General features: G+C 39.8%; 2 protein-coding genes and 1 long non-coding RNA gene across 5 annotated transcripts in view; 1 reads left to right on the top strand and 2 right to left on the bottom strand.

Moving 5' to 3' along the window:
• Positions 1-3,517: 3,517 nt before the first annotated feature.
• Positions 3,518-11,336, bottom strand: LOC148425556 (ferroportin-like). The gene is made up of 8 exons (XM_088411587.1): positions 11,195-11,336; positions 11,033-11,100; positions 9,876-10,035; positions 9,453-9,568; positions 9,159-9,285; positions 8,831-9,085; positions 6,210-6,884; positions 3,518-4,573 (listed from the first exon to the last, which is right to left on the bottom strand). Exons 1-8 carry the CDS (start codon positions 11,295-11,297, stop codon positions 4,314-4,316), a joined length of 1,764 nt encoding a protein of 587 aa, XP_088267713.1. The 5' UTR covers positions 11,298-11,336; the 3' UTR covers positions 3,518-4,313.
• On the top strand, positions 10,936-14,667 carry LOC148425555 (uncharacterized). Its single transcript, XR_015865224.1, has 3 exons — positions 10,936-11,083; positions 11,243-11,359; positions 14,028-14,667. It is a non-coding gene; the product is annotated as an uncharacterized LOC148425555 (long non-coding RNA).
• LOC148425554 (sodium-dependent neutral amino acid transporter B(0)AT1-like) overlaps positions 12,774-14,993 on the bottom strand; it is a 42,963-nt gene continuing 40,743 nt past the window's right edge. For all 3 annotated transcript variants that reach the window (XM_088411582.1, XM_088411583.1, XM_088411584.1), the window contains 6 exons: positions 14,625-14,753; positions 14,383-14,539; positions 13,998-14,202; positions 13,743-13,902; positions 13,336-13,498; positions 12,774-13,247 (listed from right to left, as the gene is read on the bottom strand). In XM_088411582.1, the coding sequence (XP_088267708.1) occupies positions 13,059-13,247; positions 13,336-13,498; positions 13,743-13,902; positions 13,998-14,202; positions 14,383-14,539; positions 14,625-14,753 (1,003 nt within the window). In that variant the 3' untranslated portion in view covers positions 12,774-13,058. The remainder of the gene's footprint in view (positions 13,248-13,335; positions 13,499-13,742; positions 13,903-13,997; positions 14,203-14,382; positions 14,540-14,624; positions 14,754-14,993) is intronic.

Here is a 14,993-nt window from a genome sequence, read left to right as displayed (position 1 = left end):
AGGGGCATTAAGATTACATTTATTTTGTGCTAGGATTTCTTCAATGTTCAGTTATATCTTACTCTGAAAATGTTTGTGTTTAATCCTGAAGGCCTCATTATAGTTCCATTTCCTGTTTTTACCTTCCCAAAGCTGATTGGCTGTCTTGCGCCACATTTCGTGCCCCGTCACACAAAACACATCCGATAGCTGTCGTCCTATCATCCAATCACGCAAATGTCATTGACTGCAATTCAAATGTGTCACTTGTTATGTCGTCCACATAGTCGATACGAATCAAGCATTATTCATTTTTCAAAACCACAGAGAGCCGAGACATAAGGATTTAAAAGCCGCGGGTTGCCGACCCCTGCCCTAAGTCAAGTCATTCCATGACAATGGTTGACTTAAGAACATTAGAATGCAGCTATTCAAAGTGCATTGACTAATTCCATGCTCAAACCATCATAAATCCTTGATTACAGACAATGTTTTTTTAATGTTTTTTTTTTTTTTCAAAATATTAAATTCTAAACCATCACGCTAGTATAAGGAATAGTGTCAGGATTAATTAAAGTTAGATGGATGTTGGCATAACAATGGGGTTTTAGTAATAAATAAAGTTTAAGCATTTATTTCCAATCCGATTTCTTTCTTGGTAAAATGTGTAAAATGCGTGATATTTGTATTTGCTGACCATCTGTGGTGGCAACACAAAAAAGCTAAAGAAAAGAGAAAACACTAGAGTTAATGATATTAACAGTTGACTTAATGATTCTGGTAGTCACTAAGCTGAAGTGTCAACACAATTTCCTGGCCCTCACCTTCAATGTTTGAAATTTAATAACAGTACCCATAATAACAATGGAATAGTGCTCATTTGTGGTAAATCAATAACAGCGGAACTTGCTCTAAGTACATTGCATCATCTTTTCGAGGACAGTAAGATCCATGGAAGGCTACATACAAATAGTATAGACTTACCAGGGACATTCATTTTTCCCATATGACCATTTTCTCTATTAGAGTTTTATTGATTTGTCCGCAGTCAAGAGCGAACGCTTGACTGGGTCCTTGCAAGGCCGTTCACTTGTGCCAGCATCCCAAACGTGTTGACTCAACAAAGTGCCACATTAAGAAGGTTTTGTGGTTCTGTTCACTTTTGTTTCTCTTAGACATTTCCCATTTTGGTTGTTTTGGCCAAAATGGACCTCCCCCAGCATACATACGCACAAACAAACTCTACCCCATGCACTCCCAATTTAGCAGCAATGAGGAAATTACAACAGAATACGAATGAAATAAAATGACAAAAAGATATTAAAAATTAAAAAATACATCAATGAAATTCTTTGTCCTTCTTTCTTTCCTCAAGAAGACTTCAATGACATTCTTTTACAGTTCATCTGTGCGCTTCAGTTCCAACCAGAAAATCTTCTCTGTCGTGTGTTTTAATCCGCTTTAAAAAAGCCCGAGAATGACCGCTCTTCAGAAGTACAGGACACAGGATTGTCACAGTCAAACAGCAAAGCTTACTTGACCTGCACAGCGCTACCTCCCATGCTGAGGATCCAAACACATTGCATGTCAAGTTCAACATGAGGCTTTATAGATGGCCTAACTGTCGCCACCTTGTGTTCTGATTGGCTATTGCAACTGTCTATTAACTATGTTTCCGTCCACTCACAGTGCACAGACTCTCGCAACTGTTGATTGTGGAGGCCTCGGGCAGATTTCATACAGCCTGGCGACACCAGTTAGCTGAATTTTGATTGCATAAAAACTCTAGTCTCAAACTACAACACTGGAGGGAACGTAACCAAAATGGATATAATATGACACAAATGATGTGGCACAATTTGGAACATATTAAGACAGGATTTTGAATTATATGGAATTACAATGAAGCATTTGGAATCATGTGAGAAGACATTGAATGATGTGGAATCATGAACAATCTTTCTTTTTTGCTTTTATTTTGGATTTTAGAGTAATAATAATAATAATAATAATAATAAGTACAGTAGTAGTATTACGGGTGAGCGGATTAATTGGTAAAAAAGAGTGAAAATGAAAAAAAAAAGAGATTTCAATTTTGAAAAACGACATGTGGTAGGGATAAGCTGACATTTATAGTTGTAGCGATCGGAATTGGTCAGAAAATGTGGACGTCAGAGAGGAAAAACAAAATGCATATTACATGGTTTGCTTTTATTTCGAAATGTTGAATGTTTGCATGACCATTAAATTATTTGATCTCAGGGACATTTAGCTTAAGAGGTATGACAGTATAATATCCAAAGGAGACAATAGGGGTGGCTGGAGTTGAATATCCACAAATGGCTTTGTACAATTTGCTCCTACGTGCTCCTTTCCTAGTTTCTCACTGAGGCAGTTTCAGTGTGCTACCACTGACCCAGTTTCTAAAGTAAACGAATCTCAAAGCGAGAATGCCTAAAGTCAGAATTGTTAGTGTGTGCACGTTAATCAGGGAATAGGATGAAAAGCAACAGGGATGCTGTATGCCTGCAGCAAGAGGAGGAGGTAGTGATGAAAGTGCATTTTGCTTGTTACACTTTTTCCCTGATACACAAATGTATCAACCTCTGGATGTTACCTTACTGTTTGCATGATGATAAACACGGACAGTTTTGTATCATTCCGTATTACACGCATTACACCCATTCCGATTTCCTATCTTACAGACGAGAACTGTTTTGAAATGTCTGCAAAACAGTAGGTACATGAATCTGCATTGTTATTAGAGAAGCTGACACAACGGACTTTTCAGCAATCACACTTATTAAAACACTTTAACAAATTATGAAAAAGTTGACAAAACGATGTGTGACCCTTTTTCTTTCTTAAGACGGCTTGACGAGTTTCATTCAGTCCATAGACGTGTGCTTGAATAAGCCAGCATGGATGTATCCAGGTGGGAGGGAGAAAAAGCGAAGGGCAAGAAAATCCCAATCAAGATGATCAGCAAACAATCTCCAAAGACCTCCATTTCAAACAAAATTGAATGGTCCCAAGATGTCTACCCGTGGAAGAGTAACAAGGATGTTTGAACAATTGACGAGGAGATAGGAGAGGACGTCCGGGTCTTAAATGGGAGGAGCCATTTGGCGTTCAGATAGTGATGATGACTTTCAGGGCTTTTCGAGGTTCTATTGTGTTGGTACTTGATTATGGAAGTTTTAATTAGTGGTCAGGATTAATTGGCTAAGCCAATGTGGCTCCCTTTATTTAGCTTTTGACTAAACCTTTGTCATATTTATCGTTATAAAATACACATTACAACTGTTGGGAGGGAATTTCATTTAAATATTTATTATTCATTGTTATGATATCAGTCTAAAATAAACAATGACAACACACATGATATATAGCAGACACAAGAAAATGATACAAATAGATTGCAGAGGTGTTGCCGGTTGTGGGATGTACTCGGAGGCAATATGAAAACATGGAACAGCAGAAAAACAATTCCAAGTGATGTATATACTGTACGCCTGACTGTTTTCTTGCTCTTTGTTGAGGTGAGGTCATCTTGAGTATATTTGAAAGATGAAAGTGTGATTGAACATTGCCAGTAGGTTAAAACAAAAAACGTAATATGTGTAATTTATACAAAACAGATTGGAGAAATGTTTTGTGTTCTATACCACTGAGGGGCATGCTTATTTGGTGTTGTGTGTTTGCATGAGACCTGCACAGGAAAATTAATTAGGTCAAAGAAAAGCATTGTCCATTAAATATGGAGCTGCCCTTCTTACTTTTATCTCATCTTTATTTCATTTGATCTCATTTGTAATTCCCTTTATTTTCCTTTACTGGAAACATTTGGAATATATCCAAGTGGGTGGATCAGTAAGGTCTATAATATATCTCTTTTATCTAAGTCCATCAGTGTTTTCCTCACAACAGCGGTTCTTTTGTACTTGCAAGTTAAAAAAAAAAAAAAGTCACCATCCATCCACTTTCATAGAGAGAGCTTTAAAAGGTTCATTGAACGCTTTGCAGTAATCCTATGGGGTTTAGGAAGTCCTGTTGTAAATTCCACTAGGACATCTACCCTGGAGGTTTCATCGCTGCATTTCTAGAGGCCATTCATATTCATGATCTTCCATGCTATTGCACCTGAGTTCTGGTTTGCTGCTTTATCGCCTGCAGGTAGTAAGCAGCTGAGGTGAGACAGACTCTGGCCGTGGTGTGCTGAAATGAATGGCTAAGTCACGGAGCAGGAAGGAGACATTCATTTCACATGGTCAGAGTGGACTCAGCGCCGGTAAAGCATCCCATGCTTGCATTTGCGGGCCTTCTCTCCCCTTTTAGGTGTCCAGGCGCCGTTTTCGTTTGGCTTTGTGCGCATACAGGAAGTACATAGTGTGTCCAGTGGTGATGAAGAGCACAGAAATGAGAACTAGGATGCCAAAATGCTGTGGCTGTGGAGCAGAGATGACCATTATGAAGTGGAGCAGGTCCATCAGGTAATTCATAGAGCTCTGCACCCCATTTACAACACCTCGCTCGGACTCACAGATGTTTTCCTGCAACAGCTGGGTGACTGTCAGGTCAAAGGACCACAAACCTGCAACACAAGTGACACCTGGCTTGAAAAAAAATGACCAGGGAAGCCATTAATTTCAAGTCGCAAGAGTATTCTGTACATCTAAATGATCACTTGCTCAAAGATAGCCAAAACTGTACTCACATATTCTGCCTTTACAAATACGGTGCAATTTTGATTGACAGTTTCAGGATTGTTCTAAATTGCCTCTATTATTGTGGTTGTAGTTTCAGTGGCATAGAATTATGCTACATCATGTACTGAATAATAAAGAGTGGAATTTTGGATACCGTGATAGGGTACACGAGAGAGTGAGAAATAATAGGAATCTAGGGGTGTCAGTTTAAGATATGAATTGTGATCACTTAATCGCAGTTATAGTTAAACCATTATTATTTTTTTAAATCTAATTAATCTAATTTCAATCTACAACTTTATGATTTCTGTATGCTGCTTGGATCTTTTTTTTTTTTTTAATGTGTCGGGCTTCTTGTGCTTGCATTTGTGGGTTGTAAAACCAGTCACAGCCGGTCACACCATGAAGTGGACACTGATTGGCTGTCACTGTGTTTGACCTAAACTGATGGGTGCCTGTTATGGGTTGGAGGGTAGGTTCAGCAGCAGAAGGAGGCTGTGAAAATGGGAGAGCATATGAAAGATGTCGGTCTGATGAATGGTAGATTTCCCTCTAAAAATGTCCCAACAGCCCCTTTGATAAACATAGAGTGATATGCATTCTTTGTACGTAGTATGTAAAGTTGCTGCTTACCGCAGAAGCTGCTCAAGTTTAGCATACCACATAAATGCGATGCACCCAGCTGAAATCTGCAGCCACAGCTAGTGATATCAACAAAAACGCTAATGCAGCGAGCCATATTTTGACATTTCGCATTTGAGTAAGTCAGTGATGGCCAGGATGAATCATGTTTTATTTTAATGTTAACTTTGAATTATTTGGCGATTGACAAAAGAAAACAGCACATTCCTCCTGATGGCCAGAACTCTCGGTTGCAATCAGCATTTGGGACTTGTATCAAATACAGCAGCAGCAGGTAAATGAGTACAACTGCATTTGTTAAAAAATTCAATGGCAAAAGCCACTTTTTTGTTCATGTATATCAATGCCGTGATCTGCCACAATAATACAATGTATATAAAAAGGTAAAAAAAACAAAAAAACTTTGGTTGATGGTTTTTCTCAGAAATCTTTAGGTGTGATTAAGAATAGATTAACTGGATCAGTTAATAAGAGACCTTAATTAATCTCAGTATTCTTTTTTTTTAATCCCTTGACAATGGAAAATGTGTTGAGACCGAACAAACCCTAGGCTAGTTGTATTTGTAAGTTTTTCATTTTTCATTTCTCATTCCCATAGAGACGATAAAATTGGGTGTTTGGTCACTAGATATAAGTGAGTAAGTAGCTATGGCCACAATTACAGATCTGCTTCCAAAACTCATATCCTTTTCAATCCAGCTGCCTAATAATGTTGCTTTTCAGCGTAGTTGAGAGAGCTTTTTTGCATTTGACCAAAATATTTGGAAGAGAGGTTGAAGATGAAGTTGAGGATAAAAATGCGCTCACGGTTGACGGTACGGCGTAAAAGTAACTGAGCTCTACTGAACGCCGAGTTTTGTTTTAAGCGTGTCCGCTCACCGATGCGTGCCGTGATGACCCCCAAGAACAAGAGGATAATGGAGATGTAAGACTCTGGTGCGCTACCGGAGGGCACGTTGTCAAAAAGCACGGTGTTATTTGTCCAGTGGATGGAGGAGCGGTCAGGTAGAAGAGGTTGATTGCTCCCTCCCCTCAGAGGGGACGTGTGTTTTTGTCTTTGGCTCGCCATCCCTCCAAGCTCCGAGGAGGAGTTCGAAGTAAAGTAGGGCATGAGCGCACTAAGATCCATGGGACTACCCGGGGCAAACACGGAGCACACGCACAGGAGCAAGCACCCCAGGTGGAGGCAGCTGGAGATGATGCCAGTGTTGATCAGACCGTATGTCTTTCTCAGCCTCGTAAACATGACTGTGCCCATCAGCCCCGTGATGGCCGATACGCCCATCAGCAAACTAAGGAGGGATCCGCTTATGCCCTGAGTGTAGGCGTAGCCGGTGGTGATGCAGTCAAAGCCCAGTACGGTGGTGTAGAGGAACGCCAGGCCCATTCCCGCGAGGAAGACTGGCTGCTGGTAGTAGGACCTCCATCCATCCTTGCAGGTGCTCACCAGCCAACGAAACCTCCGGAAGCACAGCGGGAGATAGGTGATTTCTTTTAGGTGAAGGCTTGCGTCACTGTTGCCCTCTGCTAGAGGCTGATCAACTTGACCTTGACCTGATGACAAATAAGTCAGTCAGACGGTATGTAGAGAGAATGTTTATGCAATGAAAATGGACCAATAAGGTGCTGCATTATTTTCAAAGTTCAATATGGTACCATACAATTCCTTTTCACAAAGAAGAATTAGACATACGTATCTAATGCTATTAGTTGGCAAGTTTCTTGATGTGCGCTTACCTCTGCTTTTCTCATTTTAACCACAAAATGTATTTTTACATTTTCTTTGGTCCAAAAATTCAATCTCACGTTATGTACTTTTTTTCCAAGTGTTTTGCTAGAGGAGGGTCTAAAACTGGCTGGTGCCAAATGAGTCACAGAAACCACTCAAGTAAGGAACTAAAGTACTAAAGTAATCGATTAATATAATAGTAAAATAATTGGTTATTCTAGTACCTAATAACTTAAGGTATTCATTTACTTTTGTACCACCAATTTTGAGACCCTCCTTTAGCCAGCCACTGTAAAAAATAAATAAATAAATAAATAAATACCTGGGATTATTGATTTAAAAAAATGTGAAATTGGGATTGAATGATTTAAACAGCCAGGTTGTAACCGAAAAAATCTTTTGAATAGCCATATGTTCTATGTCCACAAACGTAAAAAAAATAACTTAGATTGACAATCGGCTCTTGCTGCTGAAGTCAGATGGCAGCCATCCTGCATTTCCGTTGTTACTGACAACTTCCTTTATATTTTTTGTTAACAACACTGTTATCGTTCTATGCCAAGATCCCTGTATGGAGTTTTGAGAGCCTCGTAGAGAGCGTACCACTGCTTGTATTGACCATTCAGAATATACAGCAACTCCAGTTCTCGAGGGCTGCAATCCTATGGCGCAAGATCGCTGTCAAAATGACATATGCTTGTTTCACCATTCGTATGAGCACAACTCTCAATTAGCTCATCAGCAAGTTCTGCAGGATCTTGACAATTATCTTAATCCTTTCAATCAGGTGCGTTTGAGAGAGAAGAATAGAAAATGTAGGCTGTAGGATTGTGGTAATAATGCTTTCTTAACCACTACATCGTGGCACACACTTACTCTGAGATCATGTAAATTTGATGGAACAGTGAAAACCCAGACATCATCAGCACAGCCATTTTTATTGAAAACCTTTCAGTTATCCCATTTTTTATATTATTTTCATTTTATTTTATTTTTTTGCCACAGTTGGAAGACATAGTGGTGAAATTTGTGTGTTTAAGTGCTGTAAATGCTATAAAACATCAGGGGTATTTTACTAGGCTTTCTATATCGCTGATTTCACTTATTGCAATGATTGTCTGGTATTATTGTTCTGCCTTGCTGGAGGTCTGTATCCTTTTCGAGGAGTCTATTTTGATTTATTTCAGCAACTCTGTTTGTTTGTTTATTTATTTACTCCGCTTTTTATTTTCTCTGGTTCCTCCCACATTCCCAGAAATGTGCAGGGTATGTAAATTGGGCACTCCAAACTGCCCTTAGCTGTTTGTGGGTGTGAATGGTCATTAGTCTTTTGCAACCAGTTCTGGGTATACCCTGTCTGCTGCCCAAAGACAATTGGGATAGGCACCAGTAATCCCGTGACCCTTGTGAGGACAAGCGGTTAAGAAAATGAATGGGTTTATTAATTTGATCACATGAAACATGTGTCAAAATACTTGGGATCTCAACATGAGCCGCAAATGTTTTTACTCTTTCTTCTCTCATCATTTGCTTTTAGCTGACCTCTTTCACGGAGTCTAAAATTTAGACAGTGAACCAAACAAATCGGGCAACATTTTAGACTCTAAATGTAGCTTATTTTGTTTGGTTCACTGTGCATCCTTTGGTTCACTGTACGGTATCTGAAGAATTTGAGATATCACATATGATACATTGTAGCTGGCTGCAAACATACAGTCGGAGGTGATTCATGCATACATGCATACATACATGTGAAATTCCACCATCATACCTTGTGATCCTCTCCTGTCCATGCCCTGCAGATCGGCCTGGTCCACCTCCATCGTTGGTGGTTTGATGGAAAGAGCGGGGACAATGCGGTACACCCGCGACAAGAAGAAGAACTCCACTACGAGAGACACGAGGTTCCATCCCAGGATGAAGCCGCACCCAACTACGTTGGATGCCAACGTCATGACCTGTCCCACCGCGAGCGGGGCCAGGATGTTAGTCACCTGATCTATCCGCCTCATGGTGGCATTCATTCCTTTCGTCAGGATGAAAGAGACCGAGGTCAATGCGCTTGCTTGTCCGCCGTGGCCGCGTTCAAGTCGTCTTACCAGCTAGGTGGCCGCGGTTGTAGCCGGTGATGACTATGATCCAATCCCGCTGGATGGCAATGGTCAGCGCAGTACTTGCAAGATTTGCCACATCTGCCAGGACGATCACCACCGTATAACAAACCACCTTGTGTAAGTTTTGCGATGCAACATGTTATTATGGAAGCACAGATGGAATGAAGCCACAAGCTCACAGCACAAAGGGGGAGAACAGCAACAGCAATAATCACAGCCATTATCCTGTTATTGAATATGAGTGAATGGAAATGCTCTCATCATATTGGGTGTACTCACAGTAAGCCAGCCGTCCCAGATCTGTTCAATCCTTTGCTTATATGAGAAGACCAACATAAGCACAATGCTACAAATTGTCACTGAGATGTTCTGGATGAAAAGAGATGCATGTGCAACTGAAATAAGACAAAAGAAAAACAGACTCTCAGATCCTGGATGATATTTTCATTTATGAAATCTAACCTAAACCAGATGTCAGTGACTGTGAACCGTGTGCCTCGCTGCTTTTGAGTGTAGAAATCAAATCAGGAAGTGATTTACACTCGAGACGCCGGAAGGGGAATGCAATTTACCACATGGCGGGACGGCAAACCAGCACACGGCCCCGATTCGATTGAGATGCACTGATTTATCACCCGCTTGTCTGATGCACAGTAATGCATGCTAAAATTCGCAGGTAGGTGTGAAATTGCCACCGCATACCTTTATTCCTGGGATTGCGGTCAACCCAGTCTCCGATCAAAGCTCCGAGCAGGAGCACCGAGCCAGCCACCACCAAGCCGAACACTGCAGTCAGGAGCAAGTTACGTCCGTACAGCTCAATCAGGAACACAGAGATGGCAAAGTGCCACATTCGGTCACCCTGATTAGCACAAGAGAAACAAATGTTGTCAGCAGTCATAGCTTATGTCCGTTAGGATGAGGACATGAAAATTTTAACTGTAAAAGTGGTTCCCTCTGCATATATGTGGTATTGATTATTGGGTCATCTTTTATATTAATTTCTAAAATTGGTGGACCAACCAAGACTCCAAAATTCCTATTTTCAAGACTGGTTCAGCCTTGTTTTTGTGCCGAGATTAGTATACTGGACCGACTTTTGCAATTTGGGAGACCACTGTGGGCATTACGGATCAAGACCATGGGCATTTTATATCACAAGCCTCTGGCTGGTGACAGCAGGTAGACTATACTTTAGACCGGGTGAAACCAGGTCTAAGATATGGCGTAGGTGGTGTAATGCAATTTGAGGCTAGGTTTAGTGTTTACATACATTATGCCCCTATGGAGCTCCGCTTGCATCTTCTGCCCGTTTCTAACTGTCAAGCTGAAACTAGTCAAGCGCACATGTGCACAGGTTTATGCCATGCACCCGACTTGTACTGGGCGCAAAGAAATAGCTTGTGGTTTGTAAATAATGATATAACATAAAATGGAAATTGAATGCTTGCAAAATTTTAGGCCTGTGTTCTCACAAGTTAAGCCAGTGACGCATCTGGCCATTGCAAGCATTTGCTGTGCATGAGGAGTACATGTCAACACTTTGATACGTGCTTGGATATGCTTGGTACTGCCTTATGCTTTGTAAGTAAATTTGATTTACTGTAGCATCTCTTAGAATGCAAAAAATGCTTCTCTGCATGGATAAATTGCAGAAAACTGAACATTACACGTAACACAAGAAAAAAACAGTAAACTCCAATAGAAGTGTATCCCACAATTTGGAGGCAACGGCCTGCAAACCTGCATAACTACTATGTTGCAATACATTTTACAACAAAAAACTAACCTGTTTCTGTCCATGTTTTTGTGTGTATGTGTGTGCGTGTGTGTCTGTGTCTGCAGGAGATGATTCTTACCCACATTGACAAAGCTCCACTGACATAGATGAGAAACTTGGGACCCTTGAGGTAGATAAGCGCTGAACCTTATAAAAATGCATAAAAATGGAATGGAGGTACTCTATATCAAACATATTTATTTGGACAATATATTCCGTTTGTCTTCAAAGATTAGCTCACCTGGTATGCTTCTAGCTTTCTTGTCTCTTGCATTTCTGATGTCATCAGGCTCGAACTCCACCACAACGCCACCACATTGGGAGGAATCGGCTCGCTGGGACATTGCCTGTGGAAGGTGGAAGATTTTGTTGAAAAGTTTGAAGTTGACATCTTCCCAAAGATGTAGTAAGTCTTCGTACATATAAATTATTTTCATATCAGGATGGAACCAAAAAACCCAAGTTATTTTCTATGGAACTTGGTCAAAAAACATAATTGCCACTGCTGTCGAACAAATGCAGCCTTTAGCTCTGCTCAATTCAAAGGTAGCAGACTCACCTCGTTTCCGATGTTACACTTGATGCTTGCTGCTGTTTCTTGATGATATATGTTGTGCCATGTATCCTACATTGGGATGCTCGTTTTTCCTGAGAGCTGGAATCCAAGCTGTAGTAGTCTGAAAGGCTTAATAGCATCCCAGTGCTCAAGTGCACCATTGTATGAAAGTGCCAGAAAAGCAGAACAGGCAGTAGGACAACAAAGGCAGCCAGCATATTCCATAGCACGTGACAGTAACGAGGACAATGTCATCGTCCGCCCACTCCACAAAAAGGACAACTGTGTGACTGCTCTGACTCAAAAAGGACACACGATATATGGATGTGTGTAACTTTAACGGTATGTTATGTAGCGACATCTTTCAAATTTCATTCATTTAATAAAGGTTTTAGGATTGCGACGGTCGGACCCAGATTCCCTTGGCCACATTTGCATTAGGCCACTGTGAACAAACCAGTCGTTGACACAAAACCTGGGGACGAGATGGGCAAAAGCGGTTGGCTGTGATTGGCCATATGTTTAAATTGTCAAATTTCTGCCATTAAATTATCACTCTGAAAGACACATCTTCAAGACCGGCTTGGTGGGGAATGGTCTGTCAAACTGGCAAATGTGTGCGGCAAATGAGTGAATCTCAAAAAAAGAAAAAAAGATCCTACTTGGAGGTCAACATTATAGCTTATTTTGAAGGACTTTGATAAGCAAGCATGAAACTCATTTGAGTAGGATTCTTTGAGCCTCTGGAGCCTCAGTTCGATGTTTTCATTATATTAATTTACTGGCTGGCTCTTAGCATTTTTTTTCTGTGCATCTGAGATATACTATTATAAATTCATGTCTAGAGTTTTTAATGAGAGGCTTGCCTTCATTTATTATTCAGCTGAATTGTTAAATTTATACCACAAGGAGTATAACAATAAATTTAAGTGGGCAATCTCTGCAGGGTGCTTGGCCTGAGATGATCAAGTCCCTGTAAACCTGTCTCAAGACTTTATTTCTGACTAATGTATACATTCCCCCTGGCATTTAAATAAATTAAAAGGTACTATGCATTGCTATTTAAAGAAGCAAACAAATGAGTTGTTTATACTTTAAGGCTGATTCTCTCACTTTCATTAAAATCAATAAATCATGACAAATTGTAAAGATTCCCCCCAAAACTAAAACAAAATGTGCCAAAACGCCAAAATGTGGGTTGAATTTGTACACATTTAAAAAAAGAAAAGAAAAGAAACACCACAAGCTGGTAATAGGACTTCACATTTTAACACAAATTGCAGAAACATTACAAGATTAACGATTCAAATGGTTGCTGAAAATAATCACATAAATAACAGTAATTCTTAACGGCAAGCCATTGTATTCACACACATTCACATAAAAAACAATGTACACTTAACAAATCTCTATACTGTCCCCTTCTGGACACATACTGTAGGTACAACATTATAAAGCACTACTGTATGGTAGTAGAATATGAATGCATAACGGTGCGAACAATAGGCGCACGTATTGTTTTTTTTTTTGTAATTAGATTAAGACAAAGTTACGTCAGTGATAATTTGGGCTTGTCATCTATTTCAATGCTGAGCTGTGACTTCTTTGTCGTCTTTGCCCTTAAACATTTGAAGAGTGCAATGAAAGGTACAGCAATAGTGGGGATTCCTGCCAGGATAAAGATAATCACATAGATCCAGGGTGGATAATTCTTCTCCTCCAGAGTTGGGAATTTTTCCTGAAAACAGAATTGATCATTAATGAGTTACAGATGCTGTAAAAGGTTCTTATTAGTAATATTTCCAGAAAGATGTGGGTAAACGTACATATTCGGGATCCCAGGCTTTATAAAAGATCTTTTCAGAAATTTTAGTGATGAAGTAAAAGATTAGGATGAAGATCATAATGAGGGGACTGATGAATCTCCATGTTGCCTGCCAGAAAATGTTTGGTTTGTGTCCAATCATGAACTCGATGTCCTCACTGAACCTTGGCACACAAATAAAAATAAAAAAGTGATTTGGATATTAATATCATACAAAGTACACATAAATTTTACACACACATAAAGATTATTTAATAAAAAAAAACATTGCATGAAACATGCAACATATCGATATTTTCTAAGGTTTAACTACATTATTTGATGAGTGAAAATGACAGCTATTGAAGTCAAAAATCCATTTTACAAGGGCTCGCAATGAATACATAAAAAAGAAAGTATTTTAATTACCTGTCTATCCCATAAATGTAAACCACTGAAATCATCTCACAGAAGCCAATGACCAGCAGTGGGATTGATCCTCCGTAAGTGTCAAATAAAGACAGCCAATAGTTCCCAGAGCCTTGGACAAAAATTAGGCCCACCAGACAGCAGACCACACATGTCACGCCTGAGGAAAATGTAAAAAAAAAAAAAAACGTAAGGATTTTATTAAAAAAAAAAAAAAATCACAAAGTAAATTGGTGGAATGAGTTTGTGAGCTACCGGTAATGGCTTCTTTGGGCCATTTTTTAGGAAAAACCTTGAGGTCTTGCAGAGGCACCACAACACCTTCAATGTTCCCAAACATAGACGACAGGCCGAGGCTGAAGAGCATGACGAAGAAGAGGACAGACCACAGTGGGGAGAAGGGCATCTTTGTAATGGACTCCGTGAACACGATGAAAGCCAAACCAGTGCCTTCAACTCCCTAAAAGAAGAAACAGACACAACAGCAAGTATGAAGCTGTGATCTTCAAACACACTGAAGCCTCCAAGGTATAATGTGACCGTTTGAAGGACGTTGACTGGAATTTATTTTAACATTTCATATTTGACTTAAGAGGTTCCATTGTAGTTTTATATAGTAAAACGGTAGTTGAATTGTTACCTCACTAAGAAATGTTTTTAAATCACAGAAGCCCAGTTGCAACCCTTGAAGAACATCGGGGTATGTTGCATTGAGATGGTGCAAGGCCTCGGTGTAGTTGCTTTCGGTGATAGTTCCCTCAGGAAGGTCAAATGTATTCAGTAGCATCAGGATGTTTCTTAAATGTTAAATAGATATGCATTACACAAAGGCTTGCTGAAATAATGTAATGTACATATAAGAATGTAATGAATAATAATCACTCATTAATGCAGGTGTCAAATTGTTGCGTTGCCCTGAAGCCGATGACTGTATAGATGACCGTAGCAGCAAACACAGATGTGATGCCATTAATGATAGAGATGATCACCGCATCCTGTTCACAGTTGTTACTGTAAGCATATACACACATACAAGATGAGGCTGGTATCCGTGGCTGGTTGTAAATCTTTCGTTGCCATGTACGAGAATTGTCATCTTTAAAAATACGTACAGTGTGTGCCAACCATGAGAATTCTCATTAAATATGTTTTGTCTTTTTTTTTGAGAGGGTAGCTGACACCTTCGACTAATGATTATTTTAATATTAAGCCGATTGAGCAATGCAGTAATGAACTGTGACCATTGGATGG

Source organism: Hippichthys cyanospilos, chromosome 3 (genome assembly GCF_059441005.1).
Source record: "Hippichthys cyanospilos isolate Australia breed blue-spotted pipefish chromosome 3, RoL_Hcya_1.0, whole genome shotgun sequence".
Taxonomy (NCBI): Eukaryota; Metazoa; Chordata; class Actinopteri; order Syngnathiformes; family Syngnathidae; genus Hippichthys; species Hippichthys cyanospilos.
This window is presented reverse-complemented; position numbering and strand designations above follow the sequence as displayed.